The sequence below is a fragment of the Colobus angolensis genome, unplaced genomic scaffold (assembly GCF_000951035.1).
Source record: "Colobus angolensis palliatus isolate OR3802 unplaced genomic scaffold, Cang.pa_1.0 Scaffold97, whole genome shotgun sequence".
NCBI lineage: Eukaryota > Metazoa > Chordata > Mammalia > Primates > Cercopithecidae > Colobus > Colobus angolensis.
Window position 1 is genome coordinate 1,009,601 of NW_012123709.1, and position 16,159 is coordinate 1,025,759.

Consider the following 16,159-nt stretch of genomic DNA (forward strand, 5'->3'; position numbering starts at 1 on the left):
GAGACTCCGCCTCAAAAAAACAAAACAAAACAAAAAAAACCTTGTTGCTCAGTACACTTCTGATATGAATTTTGATACAACACACACACACACACACACACGAGTAAACAGCAGCAGCTTCAGAAGCCTCCCGGCAGGTGATGTAAACAGAGCAGGTGGGAGGGTAGTGGGTCTGTGTCCCTGGTCATCGCCATGCTCTGGGGCACCTTCAGTGTGGGCGAATGTGGGTACAACCTGGGTGATCTCCTGGGAGTGTACTCCTTCTATGATCTCCTTACACCCCCCATTCCAAAGGGCAGGTATGTGTCCTGGGTGCCACTTTCCACACCTCCACACCCATGGCAAGTGTCAGGCCTGCATGCTGTGGGAGGTCTCAGGATACAGAGCCCAAAACACACTAAGCACCGAGTGCTTTGCAAGTGTGGTAGGCTGGTGTACAGCCCTGCAAAGGTGTCCATATCCTCATTCCTAGAACCTGTTAGTGATCAACCAGGATTATCTGGGTGGGCCCAGTGTAATCACAGGGTGCATGTAGGAGAGAGCTGGACAGTAAGAACAGAAGCACAGGTCAGCGAGGAAGGAGGCGCTTCACTGTTGAGTGTGAAGATGGAGGAAGAAGCCATGAGCCAAGGGATGCAGGAGGCCTCTAGGAGCTGGGAAAGGCAAGGACACAGATTCTCCCCTAGAGCTTCCAGAGGAGCCAGCCCTGTTGAATTTAACTCAGTGAAAGTGCTTTTGGATTTCTGACTTCCAGAAATGTAAGATAATAAATATGTGTTTAAGCCAGTAAGTTTGTGGTAATTGATTACTGCAGCAATCAGAAACTAACACAGGAGGCAACTCGAATTACAGAGATAAACAGAGTCTGACAGTCTAAAGGTGCAGAGGATATTTGGCATGAGAGCCATAGCTATTCGCACTTCACTCACAGGTGCCTTGTGTCCCATTACCTGTGACCAGTCGTACATGATTTCTGCTGTGATGCCTGCTGTCCAGAGTTTCTGGGTTAGGTTGATGGCCCTGGACATAGACATCTGGCCAACACTTACAACCAGGAGGTCACAAGAGCTTATTGTAACCTGGATCAGAAACAGAACAGTTACAGTTAGAGGAACAAGACTGCAGGCATGGAAGTGCAGCATCAGGAGAGGAGGCAGCATTCTTGGGAAGATGGGCATTCCTGAAATCCTGTATAGAAACGCAGTGTGCCGAAGGCCTGGCTTCAAAACAACATTGTTAAAAAAAAAAAAAAAAGACACAGTTAAAAAACTTTCTTTTTTTTTCTGAGACAGAGTCTCGCTCTGTCGCCCAGGCTGGTATACAGTGGCATGATCTCAGCTCACTGTAACCTCTGCCTCCTGGGTTTAAGCAAGTCTCCTGCCTCAGCCTTCAGAGTGGCTGGGATTACAGGCGTGCACCACCATGCCTGGCTAAAATTTTTTTTATTTTTTTATTTTTAGTAGGGATGATGTTCCGCCTTGTTGGCCAGGCTGGTCTCAAACTTCTGGCCTCAAGTGATCCACCTGCCTTGGCCTTATTGGGATACAACTGGGATTACAGGCATGAGCCACCATGCTCAGCCATAGTAAAAAAAAAAGTTATATTAGTCTTCCAAGACAGAAATTATTTCAACTACCCTGAGCCATTTAGGAAAATACTATTTTTCTCTGGGAAAACTAATCTTGCCTGAAATATAAGGGGGAAAAAAGCTATTTCTAGCTCTGCAGACCACAGCAGGATTTTTTTTTTGACAGGGTCTGGCTCTGTTGCCAAAGCTGGAGTGCAAGTGGCATGATTTCAGCTCACTACAACCTCCTGGTCCTGGGTTCAAGCGATTGTCCCATCTCAGCCTCCTGAGTAGCTGGAACTACAGGTGCATAGCTAATTAACCACACCTGGCTAATTTTTGTATTTTTTGGTAGAGGTGGGGTTTCACTATGTTGCCCAGGCTAGTCTTGAACTCCTGGGCTCAAGGGATCTGCCTGCCTCGCCCTTCCAAAGTGCTGGGATTATAGGCGTGAGCCACCATGCCTGGCCTGAATAAGAAATTTTGATAAGAGCCTGTTAATAACTATAATATCTCACATTTATATGGTACATTACAGATAAGGAAAGTGAGGCTAGGGAAGGATGAATTAATTGTCTAAGGCAGAAGTCTTCAACCTTTTTGGTATCAGGGACTGGTTTCATGGAAGAAAATTTTTCCATGGATGCTGCGGTGGTGGGGAGGAGATGCTTTTGGAATGAAACTATTCCACCTAGGATCATCAGGCGTTACTTAGATTCTCATAAGGAGCGTGCAGTCTAGATCCCTTGCGTGCACAGTTCACAACAAGGTTCACGCTCCTACAGAATCGAATCCCACCACTGATCTGACAGGAGGTGGAGCTCAGGTGGCAATGTTTACAAGCCCGCTGCTCACCTCCTGCTGTGCAGCCCAGTTCCTAACAGGTTCCTAACCCAGATGGGTACTAGTCTGCTGCCCGGGGGTTGGGGACCCCTGGTCTAAGGTTACCCAGCTAGAGAACAGATGATAAGGACTGAAAAGCAGGGATTGACATAAAGTCTTAGGCTTGTCTACCATATTAAAGGTAAGTTTCAAAACCCTGGGTCTATAGCTTTCACATCTGAAGCCCCATGTAGATGACTGCAAAAGGCAAATCATACTTTTAGAAATGAAAGACGCCTCGAAGTATGCTGGGAAGCCAAGCCAGACTTACAGGTTCCTCCATGTTGAGGACAGCAGCAGATATCTTGTCTATAGCTATGCTGACTCCAATGGCAGTGGGAACTGGCCCCAGAGCTTGTGGCCCTCTAAACTGGGGAATCTGTGGAGAGACATAAACAGTTACGGTTATGAAATAGCAAAGAAGATGTGATTATGGGGAAAACAATGATTAAAGAGTGAGTGCTTTGTCAGCAGCTTATCATCAAAGAGTTCAACAAAAAGAAATGTGTGTGTGTAGTAAAAGAGAGAAGCAAGCACACATGCAAATTTAGAAAAATATTAACAAATGTTACATCTAACTCTGAACTGTTCAGTATGGCAGCCACTAGTCACAAGTGACCACTGAGCATTTGAAATACGGCTAATCCAAATTGACACATGCTGTACATGTAAAACACATACTGGCTGCAAAGACTTTGAAAAAAATGTAAAATCCTTGTTAATTTTTAGAAGTTTGAGTACATGTTGAAATAATATTTTGGATATACTAGGTTAAATAAAATATATTATAAAATTGATACCACTTGTCTCTTTTTACTTAATGTTACTAAATAATTTAAAATTACAGGTCAGGTGTGGTGGCTCACGCCCATAATCCCAGTGCTTTGAAAGGCCAAGGCAGGAGGATTGCTTGCAGCCAGGAGTGTGAGATCAGCCTGGACAAAAATGTCCCATAACCTCAAGGACATTCATGTCACTGGGGTCATAGAAGGAGAGAAAAAAGAGGGTGAGACTGAAAAAAAAATTCAAAGAAATAACACCTGAAGAAATCCCCCAAATTCACAAAAGACATACACCTATAGATTTAAGAAGCTAAGCAAACCCTTAACAAGATAAATCCAAAGGAACTCATGCCCAGACACATAATTTAACTTGAAACTAAAGACAAAGAAAAGAATCTTTAAAGCATCAAGTAAGAAATACCTTTCCTATAGGGGAAAAGTAATTCAAATAACAGCAAATTTCTCATCACAAACCAGAAATTTGGGGTAAATACAATCGACTTTCTTCTCCCCTTGAGTTTTCTAATTATATTTAACAGTAAAGTAAAAAATTTAACACTGTTTGATGTGGATCTCAATGTATTAGAAGAAATATTTAAGACAGTTATATTATAAATGGGGCATGAGGTAAAGAGACATACAGGGGGGTAAAGTTTCTACATTTCATTTCAATTGATAGGATGTTGATACCCATAAATCTTTGTGGTGATGGAATAGTTCTGTACCCTGATTATGGTGGTTGTTATGGGAATGTACACATGATAAAATGGAAAAGAATGATGCACATACATTGTACAAATGTCAATTTTCTGGTTTTGATATTTTACTATGCTTATGCAAGGGGTAGTGCGGTGGCTCATGCCTGTAATCCCAGCACTCTGAGAGGTTGAGGCGGGTGGATTGCTTGAGCTCAGGAGTTTGAGACCAGCCTGGGCAACACGACAAAACCCTGTCTCTACTGAAAATACAAAAAATTAGCTGGGTGTGGTGGTGCATGCCTGTAGTCTCAGCTACTTGAGAGGTTAAGGTGAGAGAATTGTTTGAGCCCAGGGAGGTTGAGGCTGCAGTGAGCCAAGATTATGCCACTGCACTCCAGCCAGGGTGACAGAGCAAGACCCTGTCTCCAAAATTAAATAAATAAATAAATAAAAATAAAAAAAAATATATATACAAACACACAGAGTAAATGGTACATGAGACCTCTCTATACTATCTTTGCAACTATCCTGCAAAATAATATATATTTTTTTAAGTTTAAACAACTACAAATGTGGTTCACATTATATTTCTATTCCTAGATGAAAGACATATTAATAGAAGTATCTAGTGATAATAAAATTTTTGGTGTTAGTTTGAAAATTTCAAAATAACAAGTTAAGAAGAAATAAAATTAAGTCAGAACAAATAAATAAAGGGCAAGCCCTCACCAGTAGGTCATATCTGCCTCCAGCTGCGAGGATTTCAGGTATAGCCCTTTGCCTTCGTTTGATGAATGCCACAAACTGGAAGATGATTCCATTGTGCTGCTGCACCTTGTAAACCAAGCCCAAATTAATCAAGACCTATAAAGAGAGACGCCATGCAAATGTGTCAAGGGTTTGAAAGTTAGAATGTGGAATATAATGCTGAAAACGGTGTTTCCCATCAATAGCATCAGAACAATCTATTTAGCATAAACAAAATATTTAGTAAGATCTAGCATAAAGTCTGTTTAACAATAGCCTGACATGTAAAATAAATTCTCTTCTCTTTAAGAATAACCACCTCTCGGCCGGGCGCAGTGGCTCAAGCCTGTAATCCCAGCACTTTGGGAGGCCGAGACGGGCGGATCATGAGGTCAGGAGATCGAGACCATCCTGGCTAACAGTGAAACCCCGTCTCTACTAAAAAATACAAAAAACTAGCCGGGCGAGGTGGCGGGCGCCTGTAGTCCCAGCTACTCGGGAGGCTGAGGCAGGAGAATGGCGTAAACCTGGGAGGCGGAGCTTGCAGTGAGCTGAGATCTGGCCACTGCACTCCAGCCTGGGCGACAGAGCGAGACTCCGTATCAAAACAAAACAAAACAAAACAAAACAAAACAAAAAAGAATAACCACCTCTCTGAGGCTAACACAGTAAGAACTGCTTCATGATAAGAACAGTGGCACTTGCAAAGAAATCCTGATTTAAGCCAAAATGATTACTAAATATCAAATGCTCCAAAACACAGAAAGCAGTTTTTCTGGAAAAATAAAACACTAACTAGCATTAGTGAAATGAAACACATTTCCTCCCTGTGCTATTAGTAATGCTACACATTTGTACTGCCAGTATCAAACCGTTGCCAAACCTGTAACTTGATGCCGAGTTTCTTCAACAGTCCAACAACTTCCTCTAGGTCTTTTAAGCCATACTTCACCAACTGCGCAATACCTGTTTTCTGTTTTATTAATGAATTGATTGTTGGCATTAGATCTTGCAAATCTCCCTTCTGTTCAATAAACTTGTAGAGTCGACACAGCTGGAAAGCAAAGGGGCACAGTTAGCTGCCCATCCATGGCAGGGGAAGACTCCCTTTGCACTGACTGTGTGCACCCGCAGGAGCGGAAGCACATGGGACCATACGATTATCTTTGTGGTGAAAGATTATTTTAGCCTTTGCTACAATCCTAACTAAGGATTATCCTTTTCCAACAACTCGAAAGCACCTTGTGGGAATGCTTTAGACACATACTCATGGTTCACTTTTATTCAGATACATTTACTCACACTTAATGCTGACTCAGCAAAGTAGACCCTGGTACTAGCAGAACTTCCATTATCTATTTTCAGGCCAGTATTTTTCCACTTTACCTTTCTCATTCTTATGAATTCCTGTTACTGCAGGCATACACATGGGTGGACAAGAAGGCAGAGTCTGACTTGTTTTAATTCAGAATTAGCTAGAAATTCCCTTCCTTGGCTTGAATCCTTCCTACTTGCAACCTTGAGATGTCTTCTCCTATGGGCAACCTCCTGATCCTCCCTTCCTTCTCCTCCCACTTGGATGCCAGATCCTGGCTCTCACCAGCTGTACTCATTGACTACTCAAGAAGAGGGCAGTGGCTAGAGATGATTGATCTCACAGTCCCTGGTACTCAGCAGGAGTAACAGGAAACAACCATAGTCATGAAGCCAGAAAGAAAACTCATGGCAGCTAGAGCAGAAATTATTAAGAAACAAAATTATAGCGATTTTGAGACTGTAGGCAAGTAGAACCTAGTTCATCCATAAATTGGCACATGAAAACTAAGGGCTGAATGAAGGCTCAGCTTGACATAGCTTAATCCTAATCATAAGTCACTTAAATTTTTTAAAAATCCAAAAAATGTTAAAGCCTCCTATAATCTTGATATGGTTTTGCTGTGTCCCTACTCAAATCTCATCTTGAATGTAGCTCCCACAATTCCCATGTGTCATGGGAGGGATCCAGTGGGAGGTAATTAAATCATGTGGGCGGGTTCCTCCCATGATAGTCTCATGATAGTGAATAAGTCTCACAAGATCTGATGGCTTTATAAAGAGGAATTTCCCTGCACAAGTTCTCTCTCTTTGCCTGCTGCCAACCATATAAGACATGACTTGTTCCTCCTTGCTTTCCACCATGATTGTGAGCCCTCCTAAGCCACGTGGAACTGTGAGTCCATTAAACTTCTTTCCTTTATAAATTACCCAGTCTCGTGTATGTCTTTATTAGCAGCACAAGAGCAGACTAATACAGTAGATTGGTACTGGTAGAGTGGGGCACTGCTGTAAAGATACCCCAAAATATAGAAGTGACTTTGGAACTGGTTAACAGGCAGAGGTTGGAACAGTTTGGAGGGCTCAGAAGAAGACAGGAAAATGTGGGAAAGTTTGGAACTTCCTAGAGATTTGTTGAATGACTTTGACCAAAATGCTGATAATGATATGGTCAATGAAATCCAGGCTGAGGTGGTCTCAGATGGAGACGAGGAACTTGTTGGGAACTGAAGTAAAGGTGATTCTTGCTATGTTTTAGCAAAGAGACTGGCAGCATTTTGCCCCTGCCCTAGAGATTTGTGGAACTTTAAACTTGAGGGAGATGATTTTGGGTATCTGGCAGAAGAAATTTCTAAGCAACAAAGCATCAAGAAGTGACTTGGGTGCTGTTAAGAGCATTCAATTTCAAAAGGAAAACAGACCATATAAGTTCAAAAAATTTGCGGCCTGACAATGAGATAGAAAAGAAAACCCCATTTTCTGAGAAGAAATTCAAGCCAGCTGCAGAAATTTGCATAAGTAACAAGGAGCCAAATGTTAATCACCAAAACAATGGGGAAAATGTCTCCAGGGCATGTCAGAGGTCTTCATGGCAGGCCCTCCCATCACAGGCCTGGAGGCCTAGGAGGAAAAAATGGTTTCATGGGCTGGGTCCAGGGCCCCCCTGCTCTCTGTAGCTTAGGGACTTGGTGCCCTGTATCTAAGCTTCTCCACCCATGGCTAAAAGGGGCCAAGGTACAGCTAGACTGGTGCTTCAGAGGGTGCAAGCCCCAAGCCTTGGCAGCTTCCATGTGGTGTTGAGCCTGCAGGTGCACAGAAAACAAGAATTGAGGTTTGGAACCTCCACCTAGATTTCAGAGGATGTATGGAAACGCTTGGATGCCCAGGCAGAAGTTTGCTGCAGGGGTGGGACCCTTATGGAGAACCTCTACTAGGGCAGTGCAGAAGGGAAATGTGGGTTTGCAGCCCCCATACAGAGTCCCTACTAAATGCCAGCCCATGAAAGCATCCAGGAGGGAGGTTGTACCCTGCAAAGCCACAGAGGGGGAGCTGCCCAAAGCCATGGGAGCCTACCCCTGGCATCAGCGTCACCTGGATGTAACACATGGGGTCAAAGGAGACCATTTTGGAGCTCTAAGATTTGACTATCCCACTGGATTCTGGACTTGCGTGGGGCCTTTAGCCCCTTTGTTTTGGCCAATTTCTCCCATTTGGAATGGGTGTATTTATCCAATGCCTGTACCCTCATTGTATTCAGGAAGTAACTAACTTGTTTTTGAGTTTACAGGCTCATAGGCAGAAGGGACTTGCCTTGTCTCAGATAAGACTTTGGACTGTGGACTTCTGAGTTAATGCTGAAATGAGTTGACTTTTGGGGACTGTCAGGAAGGCATGATTGGTTTTGAAATGTGAGGACATGAAATTTGGGAGGGGCCATGGGCAGAATGATATGGTTTGGCTGGTCCCCACCCAAATTTCACCTTGAATTGTAGCTCCCACAATTCCCTTGTGCCATGGGAGGGACCCAGTGGGAGGTAATTGAATCATGGGGGTGGGTCTTTCCCATGCTGGTCTTGTGATAGTGAATAAGTCTCATGAGATCTTATGGTTTTATAAAGAAGAGTTCCCCTGCACAAGTTCTCTCTCTTTGCCTTCTGCTATTCATATAAGACATGACTTGTTCCTCCTTGCCTTCCACCATGATTGTGAGGTCTCCCCAGCCATGTGGAACTGGAAGTCCATTAAACCTCTTCCCTTTATAAATTACCCACTCTCGGATATATCTTTATTAGCAGTGTGAGAACAGACTAATACAAATCTGCTTACTATATTAAAGATAAAAATTTTGGCTGGGTGCAATGGCTCACACCTGCAATCCCTCTATAAAAAAGAAAAAAAAAATTAACTGGGAGGCTAAGGCAGAAAGATCTCTTGAGCCCAAGAGCTTGAGGTTACAGTGAACTATGATTGTGCCACTGTAATTTAGCCTGCGTGACAGTGTAAGACCCTATCTCAAAAAAAAAAAAAAATTAAATTAAATTTAAAATAATGTATTTAAAATATTTTTTAAGAAAATAAAAATGATTTCTTCTCTATAAATTTGAACATTAAATTACCCCAATAATAAACTACCAGAAGCACTGGAGTCAGTGTCTCCAGATTTTGGTCCTCACCCTGTCATCAACTAGATCCATGTGACTCAGGACAAATCACAACATCTCTTTGGGCCTCAGGTGTCTCATTTGTGAAATAAGAGGACTGGGTCAGACATGTGAAACTCTTTGGCAATATTTCTACTCCCCTTCCTAATACCTTTACAGTACATTTCAAAATAATCAAAGTACCAAATGCCTTTATTAGACACTATTTTTCTGTTTTTAAATGAATCAAACACATGTCTAATTAATGCTTAGCATCATCAAATAACCAGTGGTTAGAGATTTAACAGAAAGAAAAGAACAACCAATGTGGTTATTACATCCAAATGTATATTTATAAGACTTTCTTTAAAAAAAAAAAGACGTTCTCAAATGTGACTTTAGTTCAATTAACCTTTTGGGTTGGAAAACTTTGGGTACAGAATCATTGAACTGGGTAGTCTTGTGCAGATTCTCTGTGCTATTTACACATGGGACTATTTCTGCACATAGGTGTGTGCTGTGTACATGTTCAGATTATATGTAAATACTGTACACTGTTCTTCATATTTGGATATTTAGCTGTTGGGTTACTTTGCATATCATTACTATCTCCCCCAATATTAAATGTTTAAGAAATTACCTGGCTCAATTTTCAGAACTCCTAGTGCTATGCATCTGGTTTAGTTTCTCTACCTGCAAAGGGGTGATTTCTTTGAACTGTGGTTTCCGTGTGCCCTTTGAAAGTTGTTTTACAGAGTTGAGGGCAGATACGTGCTGCGCATATCCCCTTGTGGCTTTTTAAAGGCCAATATGAACTAAGAAGCTGAATGCAGTCTATGGACTCCTCTTTATATCCCTGCCACTGTGCCTGTCACATTGTAGGTATCCGAAAGATTGAGCGACTCTGTCTGCCCTGTGTACAATCATATTTTAATCTATCCCATATGTGAATTTTGCTGATCAACAACACAAGATCATACAATTGAGTGTCAGACAAGAGGCTAGAAGGGTTCTGGGAAATTAAAAAAAACTTTTCTTATTTAAATATTCAGGAAAATGTATAAAATCCCTGTTGTCTTCTGTTGTTCAGCTACTCAATTAAGTGTGGGTTACTGTACCAAAGATCTGGGATCAATCTGATGCCCATGGAGAGAATATGACTAAACTGTTTACTCCATAAGATCTCCCTTATTGATGATGGGATCAAATGTAAGATTTTAAGATTAAGAGACGTACCAGAAAAGCAAGAGCTTTATTTCAACTCTGAGGAGTTAGAAGACATGGAGGTAGGGGAAGGGTAGCTCCCCAGATGAATTTGCAGAATTCTGTGCCTCCTTCTAGTCCCGTATAATCTAATTCAAAAGAGGACAACTGGTATTAGGTCTGTTCAGCAGGAGGCTCTACCAGGCACAGTTTCATAAGGGGTGTCAAAGAAAAGTATCTGCTGATCGAGAAAGAGCAGGATGATTACAGCATATCAAGAAGAAGCATGGAGAGACCCTCTTTGATCACAGCATTAGTTTCTCCCTTCTCCTAATCCCAGAGGTTGCCATGGTACCTAACACTCAAGGGAAAAACTGCATCTGCAAGGCAGTAGGAAGTGCTGCTACCCTACTGCAACCAGAATTTGGTGACATTTTCTGTTATCACAAAATTACAGAGAAAGAAATAATACCATTAGAAGGTACTTACACTATTAGAAGACAAAGACAGATTACAAAATTTAGCTTCCACTTCTCTCCTCGTCAGCTTCTCTGTCTAATGTGGAAGAAAAAGGTAACAATGAGAGTTGTCAAATGTGGCCCTGAACAAGACACAATTTCCAGGCTAATTCTGAGAATTATAGCCTTCATTTTGAACAAACTGCTCCTAATGGTACAGAATAGATTTAATTCTGTGATTAGAAAACGTTTTTCCCCCAATTCACATGAAACCATAATTAACTTATTGTAAAATCTGAAAAACCCTGACATAAAAGAATTAAAAGGAGAAAGTTGTACTTGCTGAATGGTGAGGTGACCCAGATCTGGACAGGCTTAATGAGGGCATTTGCTTGGGCAGGGAGGGAGTCATTTTGCTCTGGGCTCCCCTAACAAAGGCCGGGCTCTGGGCATTTCATCCCATGCTGGCAGATGTGCCGTAGCTGTGGGACATGAATCAGTAAGAGCTGAAGCCCCTCGCACAATCCCTGGGGTTTCTGCCAGTGTCTGACTGACATCATATTGTATCTGTCACTGACAAATAGCAGCAGAGCTTTAGGGGGAGTAAAGAACCACTAAGAAACAAGCAGTAAAGTCTGGGCCATTGATATGTACCTGCCAGATGAAAGAAAAGCTAGTTAATCCTTTTGGTGTATAAAAACAATAAGCCATTATGTAAGGACTTCCACTACTCTGTTTTAACCATAGACTTTCTGGCACTGTTAGTTCTTACATCTCCTGGATGCCTCTTATTCAATATGAAAACAAAACTTAACATGAAAAGATATTAGAAAACATAAGCATTCACTTCCATCCTAGCATCGTAATATAACACTAATTCATTTTTTCAATGCATCCTCCTCCAAGCTCTGTACCTGCACATATACTATAAAGTAATGAATACTATGATGTGACTAAATTAGGGAAGAGTAACTGGAGGTACCATAGCCTCAGTCCCACAGGGAGGAGGTGGTAAATGAGGCCCCACCAGAGGTCGAAACCATTCTCCCCTAATTCAATCAATGCAAATCTACACATGACTTTACTGATAAGCACAGGAAGACTGGAAGAATCAAGAGCAAGGCTCACTGTTTATCTCAACACGAACAGTCACTCTTCTTGGTCGCTGTAAAGGAAAGGTAATAGCAGCACTAGTGTGAGAGTGAAGTGAGTGCATCCATCAGAGGAACTCAGAACAATGCCTAGCTCACAGAGTGGGGCTCAGTCAAAGTTAACTATCTTCGAAATTATTATTGGCAAGTATCAGGACCAATTACTTAGTGATTTCTTGCCTTAATAAGTAGGTTAGTGAAGAACTTTACTATCTCACAAATTAAATAATTTGATCTTTTAAAATCAGAAGTTAGCCTTTTGAAAAACACTCCAGCGGTTATTAGTAGCACAGGGCTGAGAATGGAAAAAAAGCTCAGCCAATACTTGTTAACTGTTGATACAATTAAAGCCAATTGGTTCTTTCACTTTAGAGCAATGAGGGAAGGAGATAAGACTCCCAATTCAGTTTCATGGCTGCATCGGTAAGAAAATCATCAGGAACTATTGTCATTATCTTTCAACATCAAGGTATTCTCTGTCAACATCATAAGTAATTAAATGCTTACCACAGCATCATACAGAATAATGTAGACTTGACTGAGTTTGTCTTCTGGGATCCCACAGTGTAAGAGTATTGCTTTCAATAACATGGTATGGTTCAAATAAATACTGTAATTTCTTTCCTGGGATATGGAGAAAAATTACTATTTTCATTATAAAAGCAATTATTGGTACATGACCAAATCTGGAAACTTACCACCAATTTGTCATCCTAATACAATGGAAGGATTGAATTTAGCATATGGTTTCCTAGTTTATTTATTTATTTTTTTGAAATGGAGTCTCGCTCTGCCGCGCAGGCTGGAGTGCAGTGGTGAGATCTTGGCTCACTGCAAGCTCCGCCTCCTGGGTTCACACCATTCTCCTGCCTCAGCCTCCCGAGTAACTGGGACTACAGGCGCCTGCCACCAGGCCTGGCTAATTTTTTGTATTTTTAGTTGAGATGGGGTTTCACCATGTTAGTCAGGATGGTCTCGATCTCCTGACCTCATGATCTGCCCGCCTCGGCCTCCCAAAGTGCTGGGATTACAGGCGTGAGCCACCGTGCCCGGCCCTAGTTTATTTTTTTACATACATCCTTTTTGCACTGTTAAAGTATACTCTAAGTTAATACCATATTATATACATCCAAAATACTCAGACTGGCTGGGGTGGTGGCTCATGCCTGTGTAATCCAAGCATTTTGGGAGACCAGCGTTGGAGGATCCCTTGGGCTCAAGAGTTCAAGACCAGCCTGGGGAACATAGAGAAACTCCATCTCTACAAAAAAAAAAAAAAAAAAAAATTAGCTGGGGTCAGTGGCACATGCCTGTAGGTCCAGCTATTCAACCAGCAAGGCAGGAGGACTGCTTGTGCCTGGAAGGTAGGGGCTGCAGTGAGCTGTGATAATGTCACTGCACACCATCCTGGGAGACAGAGGGAGACACTGTCTCAAAAACAAAACAAAACAAAACAAAAACAACTCTGGTCTTCAACTATGTTAAAAAGCCCGAGACAGTTATTTCAAAGACAGAAGGATCTGATCCAATAGTAATTGACTCATAAGCACAGGCTGGTGGAATAGTTATCATTAACTTTTGTCCACGCAAATTGATTAATGAGTATTTACCGAGTGGTGAGCCATGTGCCTAGCTGGCTGCAATGGGGTATATGGCAAAGAGGACTCGTAGGCTCTGCCCTAAAAACACATGCTCTGCTTGGAGAAAACAATGAACATAACTCTAGGTAGTACATGGGTGTCTCAGATCAAGACCTGTGAGAGTTGAGAAGAAAGGTGTCCAACTAATCAATGAGGGTGCAGTCAGGCTTCCTGGGGAGAAAGGGCCCAAACCATGGCTGGGCAAAGACTTTCTAGGCAAGGGAACATTTGACTGACGGTGGCAGGAATGACAGGGTGTGTGTGTGGGCTGGGGAGGGAAGCCTGAGAAGGGCTGGCAGCAGGCCCCACCGGCTAGGCAGCATGCAGACTTGGTGAAAAGGGAAGTTGGGGAGTGAAGAGATTGGGTATAGGATGGAGCCACTGAGGGTTCCAAACAGGGTATGAACAGGCTAAGAGCATCTTAGGAATCTTAGTCTGATAACCTGCATTTTGGAAAAATGGGTAGAGAACACCCATCCCCCAAAACAAAACCAGTTCCTGTGAAGGTAAGAGCCTGAGATGAAACTCAAAAGCCACACCATCAAGCTCTTCTCAGTGACTTTAGTAAAGATGTGATTCATCTCCAGGACAGACTGAGAAGCAGGTCTGTAGCTGTGGTTTTCCTCACCACACCTGCTGAAGAACTATAGTTGGGAATCTTGGAATGTTAAAATATGGAAAGGAACCTGAAGTGCTGGAAACTCTTGGATGATTTCATAGATAGTGTAGATAATTTCAGCAGTGGGCAGAAAGCTGTTGGTGGTAGAAGTGACAATATCAAATGCACACTCCAGAAGTTCTTTAGGATGAAATCGATCTAACTTGCGCGGCCTGAACACACGTTCTATGCAGTATCTGGAGAGAGAAATCCAAATTTCTAAGGTCATTGCTTACTAGAAAGAAATATGTAGGAGAAATTGTTGAACAAGATGTAAGAAACAAATATGAAAAAAAATTAATCAGTGGTATGATCAAGAGGACTGAAAGACAGATTTGCCCTAGAACACCCTTGCCTTGTGATCTAGGTTCCAATTCCCAGTTTTGCCACTATTCAGCTATGGGGCTTAAGGTTTTTTAAATGTCTGAAACAGAGATGAAATTACACCAAAAAATTTTACCTTACTGATTGCTTTCTACACAGGGATACCAACACCATAGGACTGATTATTAATCGTTCGCTTGTAGCCAGAATAAAAACATGTAAAAAGCTTTGTTTTCAGTTGAAGAAAGGAGCTTTAAAGTAGGGTGCCTCATTGACAACAATACTGCTCCAAATTATGAAGATCTCACTGTTGGACCCCTGTGGTATTTGAATGTACAGAAAACCTTTTTTCAGGGCCAAGTGGCTGGAGGTCCTCAGTGCTCAGCGTTCCTGCTGGGTTTACTCCACTTCTCTACAAGCAGCTTTTGTTCGGTTACCTGTGTAGGCAGTTTTCACATAGAGACCATTGGCCACTTGTCCCACCAATTAAGTTTTAAAAGGGGCCATCTGTGATCATGAACAGCCAGATGTTTTCATCAAGCAACTGTTTGTGGAAATAATTAGCTATGTTGCTTGGGGACATTTAGAAGGTACAGAATAGACTGTGGGAACATGACGGTACCTACCTGCTACATTCCTTCTAATAGTCCTAGTTACCTTACAGGAAGGGGTACTGTGGCTGGGCTTCTGGATCGTATTTTAAGCTCAATATTCTGAACCCAGAATTCTTAACTGTGTAAGGATCACAGGAAATAAAATATTTTTTCTTGGTTGACAAATTATTCAACCATTTTCCTATGTCTACCAAATGGAATCCCCTATTGTTTCTTACCGTTTTAAATTCAATATATTATTTCTTGCCACATATCTTGCAAAAGGGATCTGAAAAATAAACAAAATATTAAAGGTCAATGTCAAAATGTGCCAGCTACCACACTCCTTTTGTTAATAATGGCTTTACTGAAACGTAACTCCTGTCCCATAAAGTTCACCCCTTTTAAAGTACGTACTTCAGTGGCTTTTAGTATATTCACTAAGTCATGCACTGCTCACCACTCACACTCCCTGAAATGTTCTTTAGTGTTTCGGTCAGTGATGGATTCTACTGCTAGATATGCCATGAACCTTATTCACTGTGGCATTTCTTAGGTTTTTTTAAAAAAAGTTCACTTTTAGTTAAAGTGAACTTTTAGTTAAACTCTGTGGAGTTTTTATTATGTCCAATTAAAATTAGTGCAAGTTATTTATTTATGAATTTTTTTAAAATGTCACTTTTATAGTAATGCAGTCAAAATGGGTATTCTCTCTTATGGTGAATTTCTTGATTTTCCTATCAATCTCTTAGAATAAATTCTTAACAACCACCTTCAAATAGTAACCACAACTAGTAAAACCATTGTCAGATTGCCAAGAGATCCAACATAGTATCATTAATACTGATGGGCCAGGCCGGGCGCGGTGGCTCAAGCCTGTAATCCCAGCACTTTGGGAGGCCGAGACGGGCGGATCACGAGGCCAGGAGATCGAGACCATCCTGGCTAACATGGTGAAACCCTGTCTCTACTAAAAATACAAAAAACTAGCCGGGCGAGGTA

General features: G+C 41.8%; 1 protein-coding gene across 1 annotated transcript in view; it reads right to left on the bottom strand.

Moving 5' to 3' along the window:
- Positions 1-16,159, bottom strand: part of EIF2AK4 (eukaryotic translation initiation factor 2 alpha kinase 4) — a 111,088-nt gene that overhangs the window by 15,859 nt on the left and 79,070 nt on the right. The window contains exons 24-31 of the mRNA XM_011932719.1: positions 15,397-15,446; positions 14,269-14,437; positions 12,450-12,566; positions 10,823-10,888; positions 5,560-5,730; positions 4,659-4,793; positions 2,721-2,828; positions 951-1,079 (exon numbers count right to left, since the gene is read on the bottom strand). Coding sequence (XP_011788109.1) covers positions 951-1,079; positions 2,721-2,828; positions 4,659-4,793; positions 5,560-5,730; positions 10,823-10,888; positions 12,450-12,566; positions 14,269-14,437; positions 15,397-15,446 — 945 coding nt within the window. The remainder of the gene's footprint in view (positions 1-950; positions 1,080-2,720; positions 2,829-4,658; positions 4,794-5,559; positions 5,731-10,822; positions 10,889-12,449; positions 12,567-14,268; positions 14,438-15,396; positions 15,447-16,159) is intronic.